Source organism: Myotis daubentonii, chromosome 2 (assembly GCF_963259705.1).
Source record: "Myotis daubentonii chromosome 2, mMyoDau2.1, whole genome shotgun sequence".
NCBI lineage: Eukaryota > Metazoa > Chordata > Mammalia > Chiroptera > Vespertilionidae > Myotis > Myotis daubentonii.
The window spans coordinates 115,625,209-115,640,811 of NC_081841.1; the positions used below are offsets into that span (position 1 = coordinate 115,625,209).

Consider the following 15,603-nt stretch of genomic DNA (forward strand, 5'->3'; position numbering starts at 1 on the left):
ATTGCACTTTGACGTTAGAATAGTGTGTAACATGTTTATCCAAGGAGATTCACTGACCTTATTATTTTAGCTCATTGTTGACTTCTAAAATTCAGATTTCTTTTATCCAAAATATTTTGAAGATTCGATATATGTGTAGAGTTTTGATAATGCATATTCCCTTTGCTAGGAATTTCATGTAGCATTTAAGAGACTTTAATTACTCTTGATAAAATCAGAAGAATAATTATGGCAACATCCCTGTTTCTTAATATGAGTTTAATTATTCTGTTATGGTTATATCAATAATACTGTTTTCTGATATGGGATACTTTTGCCCAGTGCTTATCAGTAGATTTACTGCCTAGAGATTTTCAATATCATGTGAAGTATGTAATGAATAAACAATAAAGCTAAAATGTTTCCTTTTCTGCTTTGTTTCAAGACTTAGGGAAACGTGACAGAAGTAGATCTATGTTAATTCCACCTACCCTTTGATATTTAAAGAGAGGAGTGAAATGAGAGGGATCTCCTCAGTAGGATTGTAAGGGAAATGTGGTCTCTTCTACACTTTTGTCACCAAGTTAGAATTCTTATTTCATATTTCATGCAAGTTTTAAATCCATTCTGCATTTGTTTTTAATTAACAGCCTCTACCCCTTTGTGATGATCAAACTTATATCTTCTTTTGTTTTCTGGTGAAAAAAATGGTTACTTTTCACTTTTGTTGTAAAATGAATGTGACAAGATATGATAAGATCAAATAATGATTGCATGAAGCACTGAGACATGTACCCTGAAAGGGATGGATTTGAAGAATATTCCTTAAACCCAAACAAAATTATTTTCTATTAAAAGGCCCCTCTAAATTACCAAAGAATAAAATGGAAATATGAACATGAAATGAGCCAGATATTAAAAATAAAGAGAAATATAAATAATATAAAAAAAATCTTCATATGAGTAAAAATGAGGCTCAATGTGTTCAGGAAACCTAACTAACAAAAGTGGATTTTAGCTAGCAATTTGAAGCTGCTGATGTTTTTTGCAGATTCCCAAGGTTGATACAGTTCTCCCTCCCACAACTCTGGCATGTATATAAACTCTGAGCTCTCCAAAGCCTACTGCCAGTTCTCTTCCTGGATGAACTGCAACGGAGAGGCTAAAGATGATTCCTTTCTTATCCATATTTTCTCTGCTCTTGCTGGTTGTTGTTAACCCTGCAAATGCCAATGGTCATTATGACAAAATTTTGGCTCATAGCCGTATCAGAGGCCGAGATCAGGGGTAAGTCAAGTTATAACCACCCCCCACCCCCACCTTAACTTATTGTATGTACAATGATGTGTATTTTTCTACTTATTACAAAGTAATAAGAAAAAAACGTGTAGTCTGTAATTTTATGTTTTAAATGTTAAGAATTACTTTCAAAATAACTGTGTATAATTGCTTTTTATGAAATGTTATATAATTTGAATCTAATTAATATTTAACAGGGCATTTCTTTATGATGTCATTTATTTGTGTTTTTATTTTCTTCCAAAAATCTGGAATAAGATTTTCAAAGTTAAAGAATCTGTGATTAGAGATTTTCATTATGTAAACAGCTATGAAATATCTCACATGATGTTAGGGATATTTTTAAGTTTTGTATAAAAATTAAATAATGGGTAATGTAACAAGGTCCTTGAATTTTTTGAAGCATTTAAGATGCTTTTAAATATTAGATTCAGTAAAATTGCAGACAATTTATATTTCTTAGAATAAATTCAGCTACAAGTTAGCATTTTGAAAATTATGTCATAATCTAACATCTTAACCAACCATTTAGAATTTTTTTGAAAAGAATCTTGGCACTTCTTCCTGTGTCTTAGAGGGATTTTCATAATGCTCAAAAGCTCCATGCCTTACAGTGCAAATAAGACTTCCATCTATTTAAGAGAGAAAAACACTTAAAATATTGCAAAAGATATTCTAATCTATTATCTCAATCCAAAGAAATAAATTTTCCTTTGTGCAGCAATATTATTTAAGTTAATTCTAGCCCTCATTTCATTTTATGATGGCTTACCTAGAAATTTGCAGAATATAGTGTCTGTGAACATAGTAAAACTTGTATCTTTTATCCTCTAGTCTCTCATTGTATCAGGGAGCCCTAAAGGCTCCTCTATACTCAAATTGATCACGTGTTTAGCTTAAAAGGAGTCAATGGATTATTTACAATTAAAAGTAATGAGGATGAGATATGTGAAAACAAAATTACATTAAACTTAATACTGCTTTTATAATACTATTAGATTAACTTTTGGTACACTGACATTTTATTCTCAGAGATATATCATTTCTCTCACATAGACTTTAATTTTTCCAATGATTCAGTAAGATTGAATAAAATTCAGGTTTATGCAAGACTTTAATTACATCCTTAAAAATCAAATCCACCTGTTAACTCTTTTTGTAACCATTTTACTGGTAGATATTTAAAAAAAAAAAAAAACTACAGGTAAATGTCTTTATGACAATTCTCTTTCTTTTCTTCTCTCTTTCAAGCCCAAATGTCTGTGCCCTTCAACAGATTTTAGGCACCAAAAAGAAATACTTCAGCACTTGTAGAAACTGGTATCAAGGTGCCATCTGTGGAAAGAAAACGTAAGTCTCATCTTTTTCTTAATGTGCCAGCTCCAAAGACAACACTGTGATGTCTGTCTTTCCTTGGGCATACCTCCTCCATTTTTCTTGAAAAACCTCTCCCAAATCGTGAGCTTCCTAAAAAAAGGAACAGATCGCATACATGAATGCAGAAATTCTCCCTGTATTTCTCCATATACTAGTGGAATTCTCATTCATGTGATTTGGTATAGAATCTGTGTGAGAGGTTGGCTATGTAATTTTTACTCCCTCTTTTCTCTTAGGCAAGTCATTTAACCTTTATGCCCCAGATTTTTTTTATTTTATGTTTACAAAATGGGCTAGAAGAGCAAAATGACCTGACATATTAGGGGTTTTGAGTCACAAATTAATGCTTACCTACAGTTATTTGGAAATTATCTAAAGTACTCTAACTGACCTCAGAGTTTTTATCAAAGCTAAAGTTAAAAGGATTTGAATATTTCAACTCTTCATTTAATTCCAAACCACCAGATTCCCAGCCCACCACTATAGACAAAATGTCCACCACTATAGTCTAAAAGACAATTGCTCTTTTAGTTATATTTTTCACTGATTAACTTAAAATTGGAAAGCATGTTTTATTGCTTGATAAACCTGCTTATTGGTTTAATCTACACTAATAAAAGACAAACATGCAAATTGACCATACCTTAGCTATGCCTTAAGCCATGCCCACCAGCCAATCAGAGTGACTATATGCAAATTAACCCAACCAAGATGGCGGCCAGCAGCCATGGAGCTGGAGCGAGCAGGAGGCTTGGTTGCCTCAATGATGGAGGAAGCCAAGCTTCCCGCTTGCCATGGCCTGGCTCTGAGCTCCACTCAAAGCAACAAAGTTTCAATTATAGAAGGTAAATAAACCCCAGATACTTGCTTTCAGCTGGCTGTGGCCACAGAGCTGGAGCGAGCAGGAGGCTTCCCTCCCACCTGCCCTGGCCAGCTCTGAGCTCCTCTCAAGGCTACAAAGTTTCAATTATAGAAGGTAAATAAATCCCAGAATTTAAAAAAAAAGAAAGAAAGAAAAGTAGAGGCTGGGAGCTTCCATTGCTGGGGGGCTTGGCCAGCCTGAAAATGGCCCTCAGCCCCTCACCCAGACTTACTTTTTGACTAAAACATTATTTCTGTTAGTTTGCAGACATTTGGTAGACTTGTGAGTCATTCACACATTTACAATTACAATTACAAATCCGTAGTGATAATGATCTTGGCCATGATGCAGGCCAGGTCCCAGCTGGAAACTCCAAGGCTCTAGATTCAAAATCTTTGTTCTTTATATTCTTGATTATCATGAGGCATATTTGGAATACACCCTAAGTATAAAAGAAAGGACCTGTTTTCTGACATATTTAGGGAAAATCTTTACTATATCCTCAAACTAATATAAATACCTTAGTGTCAAAAATAAACAAATGATTGATTTCTGGATTTTAAAAATTTCATAGCATATGCTTTACAAAATTTATGTCAAAATGTATTCTATATAGTTCCCCATTTTAATATTGATTTTCTTCCAATGCACAGGACTGTGCTATATGAATGTTGCCCTGGTTATATGAGAATGGAAGGAGTGAAAGGCTGCCCAGCAGGTAAAATTTTAGTTACTGAATTAAATGAGAAATTTATATTGTTTGAAGAAAAAGGTTGAAGTAGCTTGTAGAGAAGTCAAGTGTGTGTGTGTGTGTGTGTGTGTGTGTGTGTGTGTGTTTATACTTCCTAACTATGCCCCCATATATTTGTGTTAATCACTAATTTATCATGGTGGTAAAATATTGCAATGTGCTTTGGATACACTGAATGCTGTACAATGCAACAGACACTTAAATTAAATTATTTTAACTTTCCTTCATGAACAAAAATTTCCTCTAAAAATCTATTTCTTTGAACTTGTCTAGAAACATGTAGCTATTTAGAAAGGCAACATTTTTTTCTAATTGGACAGCTCTGGTTTTATAATATTCCTCATATTGAAAGTTGGTTACCTAAAACTCTGTCTACTAGAGGAAAAAAACAGTTAATCTATTTCCTCTTTGAAATGGTAGCTATTCTGATATTCAGCACCAACCATCACAACATTTCTCCAGCTACCCTCTCTTCTCTAACAGAATCTTCTCTTTTCTTGGGGAAGTGGAAGCCAACCCTACTTCCTCTAATGTTGCATAGACTTTGGATGTCTCACCATCATGTACACCGACTCATAAAAAGCCCCCAGTCCAGTCATCTATTTTCTGATTGTGATCCCAGACTGGTGTTTACAATTCAAGTGGTTTCAAGAAGCTGAGAGACTATCAAGACAAATATCTCACTTTTGGGTGCCCCTAAACTTGTGTTAATATAATTGGTTACCATGTCATATCATTAACTCATATTGAATTTGCAAATCAATTAAAATTTATTACAGGCCTTGTTTATATGAACACTATCCAGTCAGGTCATTCTCAGGATTTTTGTTTTCAACTTAAGCATAGAACTTGCATGGAACCCTGCTATATTTAATCTGTTAATTTTGACTCATTTTCTCCATCCTGTTGGAGTATTTTTAAATCCTGATTTTATCATTTAATATATTAATTATATCACCTTATTATAGTCACAGCTATAATAATCATTTATCCAATGAGATTGTCCAAAGTAGACTAATTTTCAAATATGATAGAATTATAAAAAATAAGTTTCTGCACCAAGCTTAAGTTTGATATTGATATATTAATCTTTCTTCTGGAAGTCCAAGAGAGCTATTCTGGACATGTAAGATACTTTGATCTATTTCTTTTCTGGTGATTAAAAGAAGCAGGTCTGTATATTTCTTTTAAGTACCCAAATCTATCAAAATTATATTTCTATACATAACAATTAGATACTATTTAAGAACTTTAAGCCAACATGAGAGAAAATACCACTTTTGCCATGAAATAATCAGAGATATTTACTGATGATTATAATTGAGCTATTATTGACATAGAAAGATTGACACCTAAACAGACTATATGTTAAACTATAATGATGATTTAAAATTCATTTTTCGTCACAAGTATATACACAAAGGGTATATGAAATAATAGTTTTCAATAGTATTTTATTATTTAGCACTCAAAAGGTAGTTTTCATATAAAATTGATAAGTCATAGAGTTTTATTGCTAAAATTATCAATTCAATGTATTGGGGAACTTACCAATAGTGTAAAGTTTAAATGCTTATAAAATAATATCCTTGAAATAATATCCTAAATTCTTATTTATTTCTTTATTATTTCAGTTTTGCCTATTGACAATGTTTATGGTACTCTGGGCATTGTGGGAGCCACCACAACACAACACTATTCTGATGTCTCAAAATTGAGAGAAGAGATCGAAGGAAAAGGATCATTCACTTACTTTGCACCAAGTAATGAGGCTTGGAACAACTTGGATTCTGTAATTCATTACTTTTTAAATATAATTATTTTTGTTGTCATTATTATTTTATTTTTAATTGCTTTATTAACTTGGAAATTAATAGAAGTTTACTAGTATAGCTTTCAATTATCTATACTAATAAAAGAGAAAAATGGTAATTGGCGTACGACGATACCCTTTTCATTGGCTAATCAGGGCTATATGCAAATTAACTCCCAACTATGATTGGCAGTTAACTGCCAACAAGATGGCGGCTAATTTGCATATGTAGGCACAATGCAGGGAGGTGAAAGGGAAAGCAGGAAGAAGCCCCCTGCCACTGACAGTGATTGGAAACCCAGGGGGGAGCTAAGAGCTGGGGGGCAGGGCAAAGGCGGCCCTGGGGCCGCCTTTGCCCTGCCCCCCAGCCATGATTGGAGAATCAGGTGCCTTTGCCGCCCTGGCCAGTGATAGCAGGAAGTAGGGGTGGAGCCAGCGATGGGAGCTGGGCATGGTCGAAGCTGGCAGTCCCAGGAGCTAGGGGTCCCTTGCCTGGGCTTAAATCGGAGCCCACGATCGTGGGGCCACTGCAGCTGCGGGTCCCCGCTGCCCGAGCCAGACGCCTCAGCCAGAGGCGTTAGGCCTGGGCAGGGGCGGAGCCTGCAACCGCGGGGAGCTGGGGGTCCCCTGCCCAGGCCTGACACATCTGCCAGAGGCCTCAGGCCTGGTCAAGGGGCCGATCCGGTGATTGGTGATCGGAGGGTGATGAGGGTCAACTCCTCTGGCCGAGGCCTCAGGCCTGGGTGGGGGGCTGAGCCGGGGATTGGGGGGATATGATGGTCCCCTTGCCCAGGCCTGAAGCCTGGGTCAGAGGCATCAGGCTTGGGCGGGGGGTGGAGCAAGCGATCAGAGGGAGATGGGGGTCCCCTGCCCAGGCATGATTCCTGGGCCAGAGGCCTCAGGCCTGGGTGGGGGCCAGAGCCAGTGATCGGGGGGGAGATGGGGGTCCCCTGTCCAAGCCTGACACCTCTGGCGGAGGCGTCAGGCCTGGGCAAGGGGCCGATCAGGCGATCGGAGTGTGATGGGGGTCAACGCTTGAGGGCTCCCAGTATGTGACAGGGGGCAGGCTGGGCTGAGGGACACTCCCCCCCCCCGCCACCCAGTGCACGAATTTCGTGCACCGGGCCCCTAGTACATATATAAAGATACATAAAAGGATAAGTTATTGAGGGTAAGGAATAAGTAATTTTCATATATCCATAAATAAAATCCAGCATCCTCATAGCTTAATAAAGAAAAGGCAAACCAAAAATGGACTACTGAACTAGCACTTATTATTATTCTATTTTACTCCTTTACTCTTTCTTTTTTTGGTTGTGAGAAAATATATGTAATTTAAAAAAAATTTAAATATATTTTTATTGATTTCAGAGAGGAAGGGAGAGGCAGAGAGAGATGGAAACATCAGTAATGAGAGAGAATCATTAATTGGCTGCCTCCTGCATGCCCCCTACTGGGGATCAAGCCACAACTCAGGCATATGCCTTGACTGGGAATGGAACTTCTTGGTTCCTGGGTTAATGCTCAACCACTGAGCCACACCCAGCCAGGCAATATATGTAACTTTGACATATCTAATAGAAAGGTAAGAAGCTTAGTGAAATTTTGAATTTATTATATTTTATAGATATATTTTATTATTTTGAATATATGTAAATATATATAACTATTTAGAGATTGACAGATTTATAAACACATGTATGAATATTTAAATGAAGTGTTGTAAACAATGCATTTGATTTTGTGAATAGTCTGATTTACACACACCAAACTATGACGCAGTTCCCAAATCTGTAAAACTGGAATCAAAATGTATTTCTACTTTCTACTTGATGAATTGATAATTGCTACTACAGTAAAAAAATATATATATTTGGTAAAATTTAGGCAGATTCCTCTGGATAGTATCTTGTAACTTTGTGGTTAATTGCTTGCATTATAGAACTCTCTCTTCTGGTTGTCTTTAACCACATTTCTTTTGCTGACTCCTCTTCTTCCTTGCCTTAAGGATGGGTGTTATTACAGTCTATGCAGTAGACTTTCCTCTTTATATACACTTTTGATGACTTCATCTATTACTTTAGTGCAAATAACATGATATCTATGTTCCTTGTACTTGCTCTTTTTGGAACTCCAGGAGAATATTTCTAATGTACATCTTAATATTGCTCTTTGGATACATCATCTTTATCTTTAAACAAAAGGTATCTACAACATATACATTTTTTTCTCTCCATAAACAATTGTTTTTCTCTTTTTTCCACAATTGGCAGTAGCAGTCTCAGTGTTTAGACTTGGATATTGTAAGTCATCCTTACCTCTTTTCTCTCCAGTTCTTACAAACTAGTTAGTCACCCATATCCCATGTTTCATACTTTTAATACCCTCACATTTGCTGTACATTACCACCCCATTAACCTTCCTAAGGCCCATTATTATAATCTAATTATTATAATCCAATGCCACAAATCTTCAGTGGCTTCCCATTGTCAGTTTAATTTACACTTTACTCAGGCATTAACGTTTGATATGTTATTGCCCCACATACTTTTCTTAATATGATCAGAGAAACTCAAATATGTGCTAACCCCACTAGATAACTTCTGCTCTCTTAATATTTATCAAATGGACTCAGAATGATCATTGCACCATTCCTATCCTATCTACCCTTCAAGGCCTACCTGCAAACCTTGAAAAGCTGGCTTTCCTCATTTGATCACTGAAATATTTTTCCACCTTCTATCCTCTATCTTATTGTGCTTTTTGTTGCATGTTATTATGTGATAAGTACCTTAAAAGTATAAACTTCACCGTACCTATCATTGTACTTCCCATAGCACCATGTACACCATGATATCATATATAATTTTGGATGAATAAAAAGGTACAGAATGTTTGAATTCTTAAATTTATTTTTTAATTTGTTTTTGAATAAACATAAAATCATTTATTAAATTCAAATATTGTATACAATGTAATGTTTTTGTTTTACTACTCAAAATAATTTAAATGTCTGATAATTGTATATCCCTGTATGCCTTTACTTTATATCAAGATTGTCACTTTATCAATATATACACTTAAAATATTGTTTTGTCTCTAAAAATGCCCAAGCACTCTACCAGATTCAGGACCTTAACTGAATACCTATACGTACAAAATTCCTTAATTAATTGAAATAATAAAAAATAAGTTATTTATGACAGTTTGGTTTGCTCAGCTGGACAATGCAAAGATAAATTAATGAGAGGAGTGATAGTGTTATTATAAGAATATTAGTAATGAATCACAATAAAATAAACTTCTATAATTTTAATTTTTCCTAGGATATCCGTAGAGGTTTGGAGAGCAATGTAAATGTTGAATTATTGAATGCTTTACATAGCCACATGGTTAATAAGCGAATGTTAACCAAAGACTTAAAAAATGGTATGATTGTTCCTTCGATGTACAACAATTTGGGGCTTTTCATTAACCATTATCCTAATGGGGTAAGTTTCACTAGTAAACAGTACATTTCTAAGTAATGTTGCCCTTAATTTTTTCTGTACTATTTATATAATGTTCACAGAGCTAATAAAAGTTAGTAAATATTGGTGCCATATCATGATTTTGTCCCATGTTTAGGGCAGGTACATTATTGATTCAGTGACTGATTGTGAGGAATAAATTAAATTAACAATAGACTTAGATGTTCTAAAAGAGGACATCTTAGTAGTTGATGAGTTTAAAAAAATAGTAATCAGAGAAAAATAATAAATAATAATTTATCAGAGAGTGTGTCAAAGAATAATCAGAGAATGAGAATTCCCTTTATTCAGCCTCTGGCTACTATACTGAGTTAGGTTCTTGTGTATTTAGATAAGAGTCTTTGTGTAAAACTTACAAGTTCATAGGGCTCTTTCAACAGTCAAATTTCCAGAGTCAAAAAGTATCACTGAAGAGGAAATATTTAGGACATTATTAGAATCAAACTGAGTATATTTATATAATAATTGTTTTTCACTCTTAGAATTTATTTTAGGACTATTTAGACATTTTATGTAAGTTATTAGAAGCCCAATGCACGAAATTCATGCAAGAGTAGGTCTTCTTTCCCCCAGCTGTTGGCACTGGCTTCCCTCTGGTACCTGGGACCCGGACTTACCTCGCAGCCCCAGCTTCATCCAGAAGAACAGAAGGATGTCCAGAAGGACGTCCAGTCTAATTAGCATATTATGCTTTTATTATTATATATTGCTCTACATTAGAAATAGTTGGTTACTATATCTATAAAAGAAAAAAAGAATTTTAAAGTAATAATTCAAATGAAAAATGCTTTTTTCTTATATTTTATGATATGTTAAGTGTAACTATATTTGAGTTCTCTACTGGTTCTGTTTTCTCTTATTTCTTTTTTATGTATAGCAATATGCAAGTTTTAATTTTCAGAATTTATATTCAGAATGTCTCTTTCTTTATGTTAATTTTATTAGTATAAATTAAAAATAGGGAATGAGCTTGCTGTCTCAGTAGTTAATGGATAGCTCTGATTCTTGCACTTTGATTTTCCCAAATAATTATAGGTTGTCACTGTGAATTGTGCTCGAATCATCCATGGGAACCAGATTGCAACAAATGGTGTTGTACATGTCATTGACCGTGTCCTTACACAAATTGGTACCTCAATTCAAGACTTCATTGAAGCAGAAGATGACCTCTCATCTTTTAGGGTAAGAACAAGAAGCAACAGTAGATTGTCATGGATCATGGAAATTCCTTCTCTTTCTCTGTTCGAATCTAAAAACAATAAAATGCTATTAAACAAATCTGGCAGAAAGACAACAAATATATTTCTTGAAATGAAAAGTTTTCATTTTACATAGAATAAATCATCTCATATGAAATAATATTTAGGTGGACAACATAGATGAAAATGATTAGTTACATGACTGCAGTATATTTAGTACATTTACAATGTGTACATCTTAGTGATTTTATGTACTGCTGGATATTGCTACAGTCATACAAACAATGGCAGAATTGTAATTTTTTACAGACAGTTTGAAAAAAGATGGAAAGGACATAGTTGGTGTGCCAAAAAGTACTATAATGTTTCTATACAGTATATAGAGCAAACTTTTATAGTTTTTATACAATGAGCTCATTCTTGTCAGCCTAGGCTAAGTGTCTTGCAATTTTCTTTTGGATTTATAATGTGCAAGCATCTAAAAAGCACATTTGTGTTTTAGGCAGCAGCCATCACATCTGATATATTGGAAGCCCTTGGAAGAGATGGTCACTTCACACTCTTTGCTCCCACCAATGAGGCCTTTGAGAAACTTCCACGAGGTGTCCTAGAAAGGATCATGGGAGACAAAGTGGCTTCTGAAGGTACAAAAATGTTTTCCTATATGGGAAGCTTCCCAGAATTTCAAGAAGAAAATAAAATAAAAAAGAGATTGCCATGCTAAAGTTATCAGCTTTGATAAGCAAAGACAAAGAAAAAAATTTAAGTGAACTATAAAATCTTAAAAAAAAAACAAAGTCTTTGAAAGCATATGCAGAGTAATTTAATAATTAATTTACTAATTAAAGTAATAATATTCTAAAGACTACACTTTTGTACTATTTTCAAGTAAGTAAATAGCAACATTAAAAGAATCAGCAAGTATAGAAAAGGTATTCTAAATCATCAAATTTTAATATTATATACATATTATTAAGTGTTCTTAATTATAGACTTATGCTAAAAAATATGATTGAGTTGAATAAATTGCATGGTTCTCTTGGGCCATTACTTATTGATGTATAAAATTTGTCTTCTTTCCAGTCTCCTTTTCTATTTTCAAATAGATTTTACATTGTGACTAATACATTTCACTTAGCCTCTTCCAAAATACATTTAACCAATTTAAAATTAGAATTTTGAAAATTCAGATATAAAAATAATATAGTTGAAGCATTGATCCCTTGAGACATCCTTCAAAAATAATCTTTACTTTAAATACTTTCTATATGTTGTCTTTAGGGAATTCTTTGTCTTGCCTTCAGTTTCTATTAATTGCTTTACAAATTTATGTACAGGCATTCTGTTATGAGTGGCTAATGCAAGATACTGCTCATGTGTTTTGGGACTAATATCAGTTAACAAATAACTTTACAGGCCTTCTGAATGGAACAAATTTATTTTTTTGCTTTCTCATCAAAAAGTGCTTTTTTATGATAGTGGGGACTTGATCTAACACATTTTGTTAGTATTATACAAATTATTTCATGCAACTGATCTTCTTTTCTTCTTCCTACTGAGCTGAGCTTTGTCTGTTATATATAGTTGATGAAAAAAATTACAAGAACTTCAACAGACTTTGAAAACATTTAGTTAATCCTTTGATAAGATATATATATTTCTTATAAATACTTAGTTTCATAGTGAAACAAGTTTTTTAAGGGTCAAATTCTACTTCCCTTGATATGAATACTTTCTCTTTTTATTCTGTCCTTCAGCTCTCATGAAATATCACATTTTAAACACTCTCCAGTGTTCTGAGGCCATTACAGGAGGAGCAGTCTTTGAGACTCTGGAAGGAAACACAATTGAGATAGGATGTGATGGTAACAGCATAACAGTAAATGGAATAAAAATGGTGAACAAAAAAGATATTGTGACAAACAATGGTGTTATTCATTTGATTGATCAGGTCCTAATTCCTGATTCTGGTGAGTAACAGTTTCATATTCTTCTAATTATTATTGTTTATCAATTACGATGCCTCAAGAGTAAGTCCATGAAAGATGAATATGTAGTACTAGAGGCCTGTTGCACGAAAAGATTCGTGCAATAGGCCTTCCCTTCCCCTGGCTGCCTGCACCTGTTTTCCTTTGGCACCGGGGACCCAGGCATACGCTCTGGCCAGAGCTGCTTTCAAAGCCTTCGCTGTTCCGGCCATAGCCACCTTGATCACTGCTCCGGCCGGACCGCCTTCAAAGCCTTCGCTGCTCCAGCTGGAGCCACTTTCAGTTTTTGCTCTGCCTCGCGCCTACATTTGCAAATTAACCGCCATCTTTGTTGGCAGTTAATTTGCATATCTCGCTGATTAGCCCATGGGAAGCATAGCGAAGGTTTGTCTATTATTAGATAGGATAAGGAATGACATGTGAAACACAAACACAAAATAAATAGTGAGTTAACTGAGTGCTAAATAGTTAACCTGTGGAGTCATGGGCACTCCATGCATGGAAACTTGGTTTTCTTGGATTTCTAATACCTAATACTTATAAAGGTTCTTATAGTGTCAAATATTTCTTAAAAACACAAAGGAAAGATATAGCTAAATGATCATCTTTGAATAAATGAAAGAACTATGGTACTCACAAGAGTAGAGTCTAGCCCTAACCGGTTTGGCTCAGTGGATAGAGCGTAGGTCTGCGGACTGAAAGGTCCCAGGTTCCATTCCAGTCAAGGGCATGTACCTTGTTTGTAGGCACATCCCCAGTAGGGAGTGTGCAGGAGGCAGCTAATCGATGTTTCTCTCTCATCGATGTTTCTAACTCTCTATCCCTCTCCTTTCCTCTCTGTAAACAATCAATAAAATATATTTAATAAAAAAGAGTAGAGTCTAGAGGTGAGCAATAGAGAATTAAAGAACATTAAAAGCAAGAAGACAGAAAGATATTTTCCTTCTAAAATGTTTTGATGTTATTAATTCCCTAAAAGGGAAGCTGGAATTCTTACTAAGGAAAGGCAGGATGTCTTATTAAATTGTCAGTGCAGCAAATAGCTTATAGAAAACAGCCAATAATTAATCTACTAATTTTATGATGATGATAACACTGACATTTTGGAAATTGTGATGGTTTATTTTACAGCCAAACAAGTTATTGAGCTTGCTGGAAATCAACAAACCACTTTTGCAGACCTCATAGCCCAGTTAGGTTTGGCATCTACTCTGAGGCCAGATGGAGAATATACTTTGCTGGCACCTGTGAATAATGCATTTTCTGGTATGTACTACTGGACAATGTCATTCCTGCTCTTCAGCCCCCAACCCATCCACACCATTTTTCTTCAACCATGACTGTTGGCAATAAGAAATAATATATGTTTTACAAGTTGTTGATTGGTTTTTGTATTGGATACCCATACAGTGTGTTAGCACTACATAACCTCTATGGAAATGTCCTTTATTTCAAACATTTTATTTTAATAGGCAATAGCATAAAGGGAGTGAAAGTTTATGATAAGAGGTATTCAGTTGTTTTCTGAATATAACCACATTACCAGCACACATAATGTATCTTAAGAAAAATAAGTCTGATTTTCTTGTTTAACACCAACATAATATTTAGGAATAAACAGGTATATTTTGCATCTCAAAATTTGACAGTAACATCCTATCTAATAAAGAGGGAATATGCTAATCGGCCCTCATGCCAATGCAAAGATGACACTGTCCACAGCCAATAAGAAGTGAATATGCTAATTGACTGTCCCACCCTCAAAGATGGCAGCATCCACAGCCAATAAGGAGGGGATATGCTAATTGACTACCACGCCCTCAAAGATGGTGGCACCCACAGTCACAACATGGCAATGCCCAATCCCTTCAGCTCCACCAGGGTGGCAGATGTGCAGCAAGGCTGGGCCCGCCCCCAAGCGGGCCTGGCTGCTCCAGGAGCCTGCCTCCGGAGTCCCCCAGTCCCCTCAGCCTCCCAGCCGCCCAGGACCAGCCCAAGGCACAGGCAAGCCTTGGATGTTGGCTGCCCAGCCGCCCGGGGCCACCCAAGGGTCAAGTAACCAGGGCCGGCCCAGGCTTGCACTGCCCGCAGTGGCAGCAGCGGAGGTGTGATGGGGGCATCGCCTTCTCCTCATCGCCAGGTCACCTCCTGCCCCTGAGTGCTCCCGGACAGTAAGAGGAGGCTGGCTGGGCTGAGGGACTCCCCCTCTAGTGCATGATTGTAAATAAATAAAACAAGAGAATATTATACACTTCTATATTAAGTTATAAACTATTGTTATAAATATTTTGCCTAGTAGCTTCTATTCAGTGACAGTCTTTAAATTAATGCAACCTGCCATTTTTTTCTAGAAAAGTGATTTTTAAAGACATATTTAAATTTTTAGGCATAATTTAATAATTATATAAACAAACTAGAGGCCTGGTGCACAAATTTGTGCACTGGTGTAGTCCCTTAGCCTGGCCGGTAATTGAGGCCTATCGAGGGGCTGGCTAGCTGCGGGGAGGGGCTGCGAGAGGTTGGCTAGTGGGGGAAGGGGCTGTGGGAGGTTGGCTGTGGGAGTGCACTGACCACCTGGGGACAGCTCCTGCATTGAGCGTCTGCCCTCTGGTGGTCAGTGTGCATCATAGCGAATGGTTGACCAGTCGTTCTGGTCGTTTAGTAATAATGGTCACTTAGGCTTTTATATATTTGGATAAGTGCCACCTATTTTACAACTTTCCAAATACCAAATTATGACAGAAGTTATCAATAAAAATTTCAAATTTCTAGAAATGTTTTTCTTCTTTGTAATAATGATGTCCA

General features: G+C 35.9%; 1 protein-coding gene across 5 annotated transcripts in view; it reads left to right on the forward strand.

Moving 5' to 3' along the window:
• Positions 1-1,092: 1,092 nt before the first annotated feature.
• POSTN (periostin) overlaps positions 1,093-15,603 on the forward strand; it is a 54,557-nt gene continuing 40,046 nt past the window's right edge. For all 5 annotated transcript variants that reach the window (XM_059684345.1, XM_059684344.1, XM_059684346.1 and 2 more), the window contains exons 1-9: positions 1,093-1,266; positions 2,530-2,628; positions 4,171-4,235; positions 5,903-6,060; positions 9,408-9,572; positions 10,647-10,793; positions 11,313-11,454; positions 12,568-12,780; positions 13,930-14,064. In XM_059684345.1, coding sequence (XP_059540328.1) covers positions 1,148-1,266; positions 2,530-2,628; positions 4,171-4,235; positions 5,903-6,060; positions 9,408-9,572; positions 10,647-10,793; positions 11,313-11,454; positions 12,568-12,780; positions 13,930-14,064 — 1,243 coding nt within the window. In that variant the 5' untranslated portion in view covers positions 1,093-1,147. The remainder of the gene's footprint in view (positions 1,267-2,529; positions 2,629-4,170; positions 4,236-5,902; positions 6,061-9,407; positions 9,573-10,646; positions 10,794-11,312; positions 11,455-12,567; positions 12,781-13,929; positions 14,065-15,603) is intronic.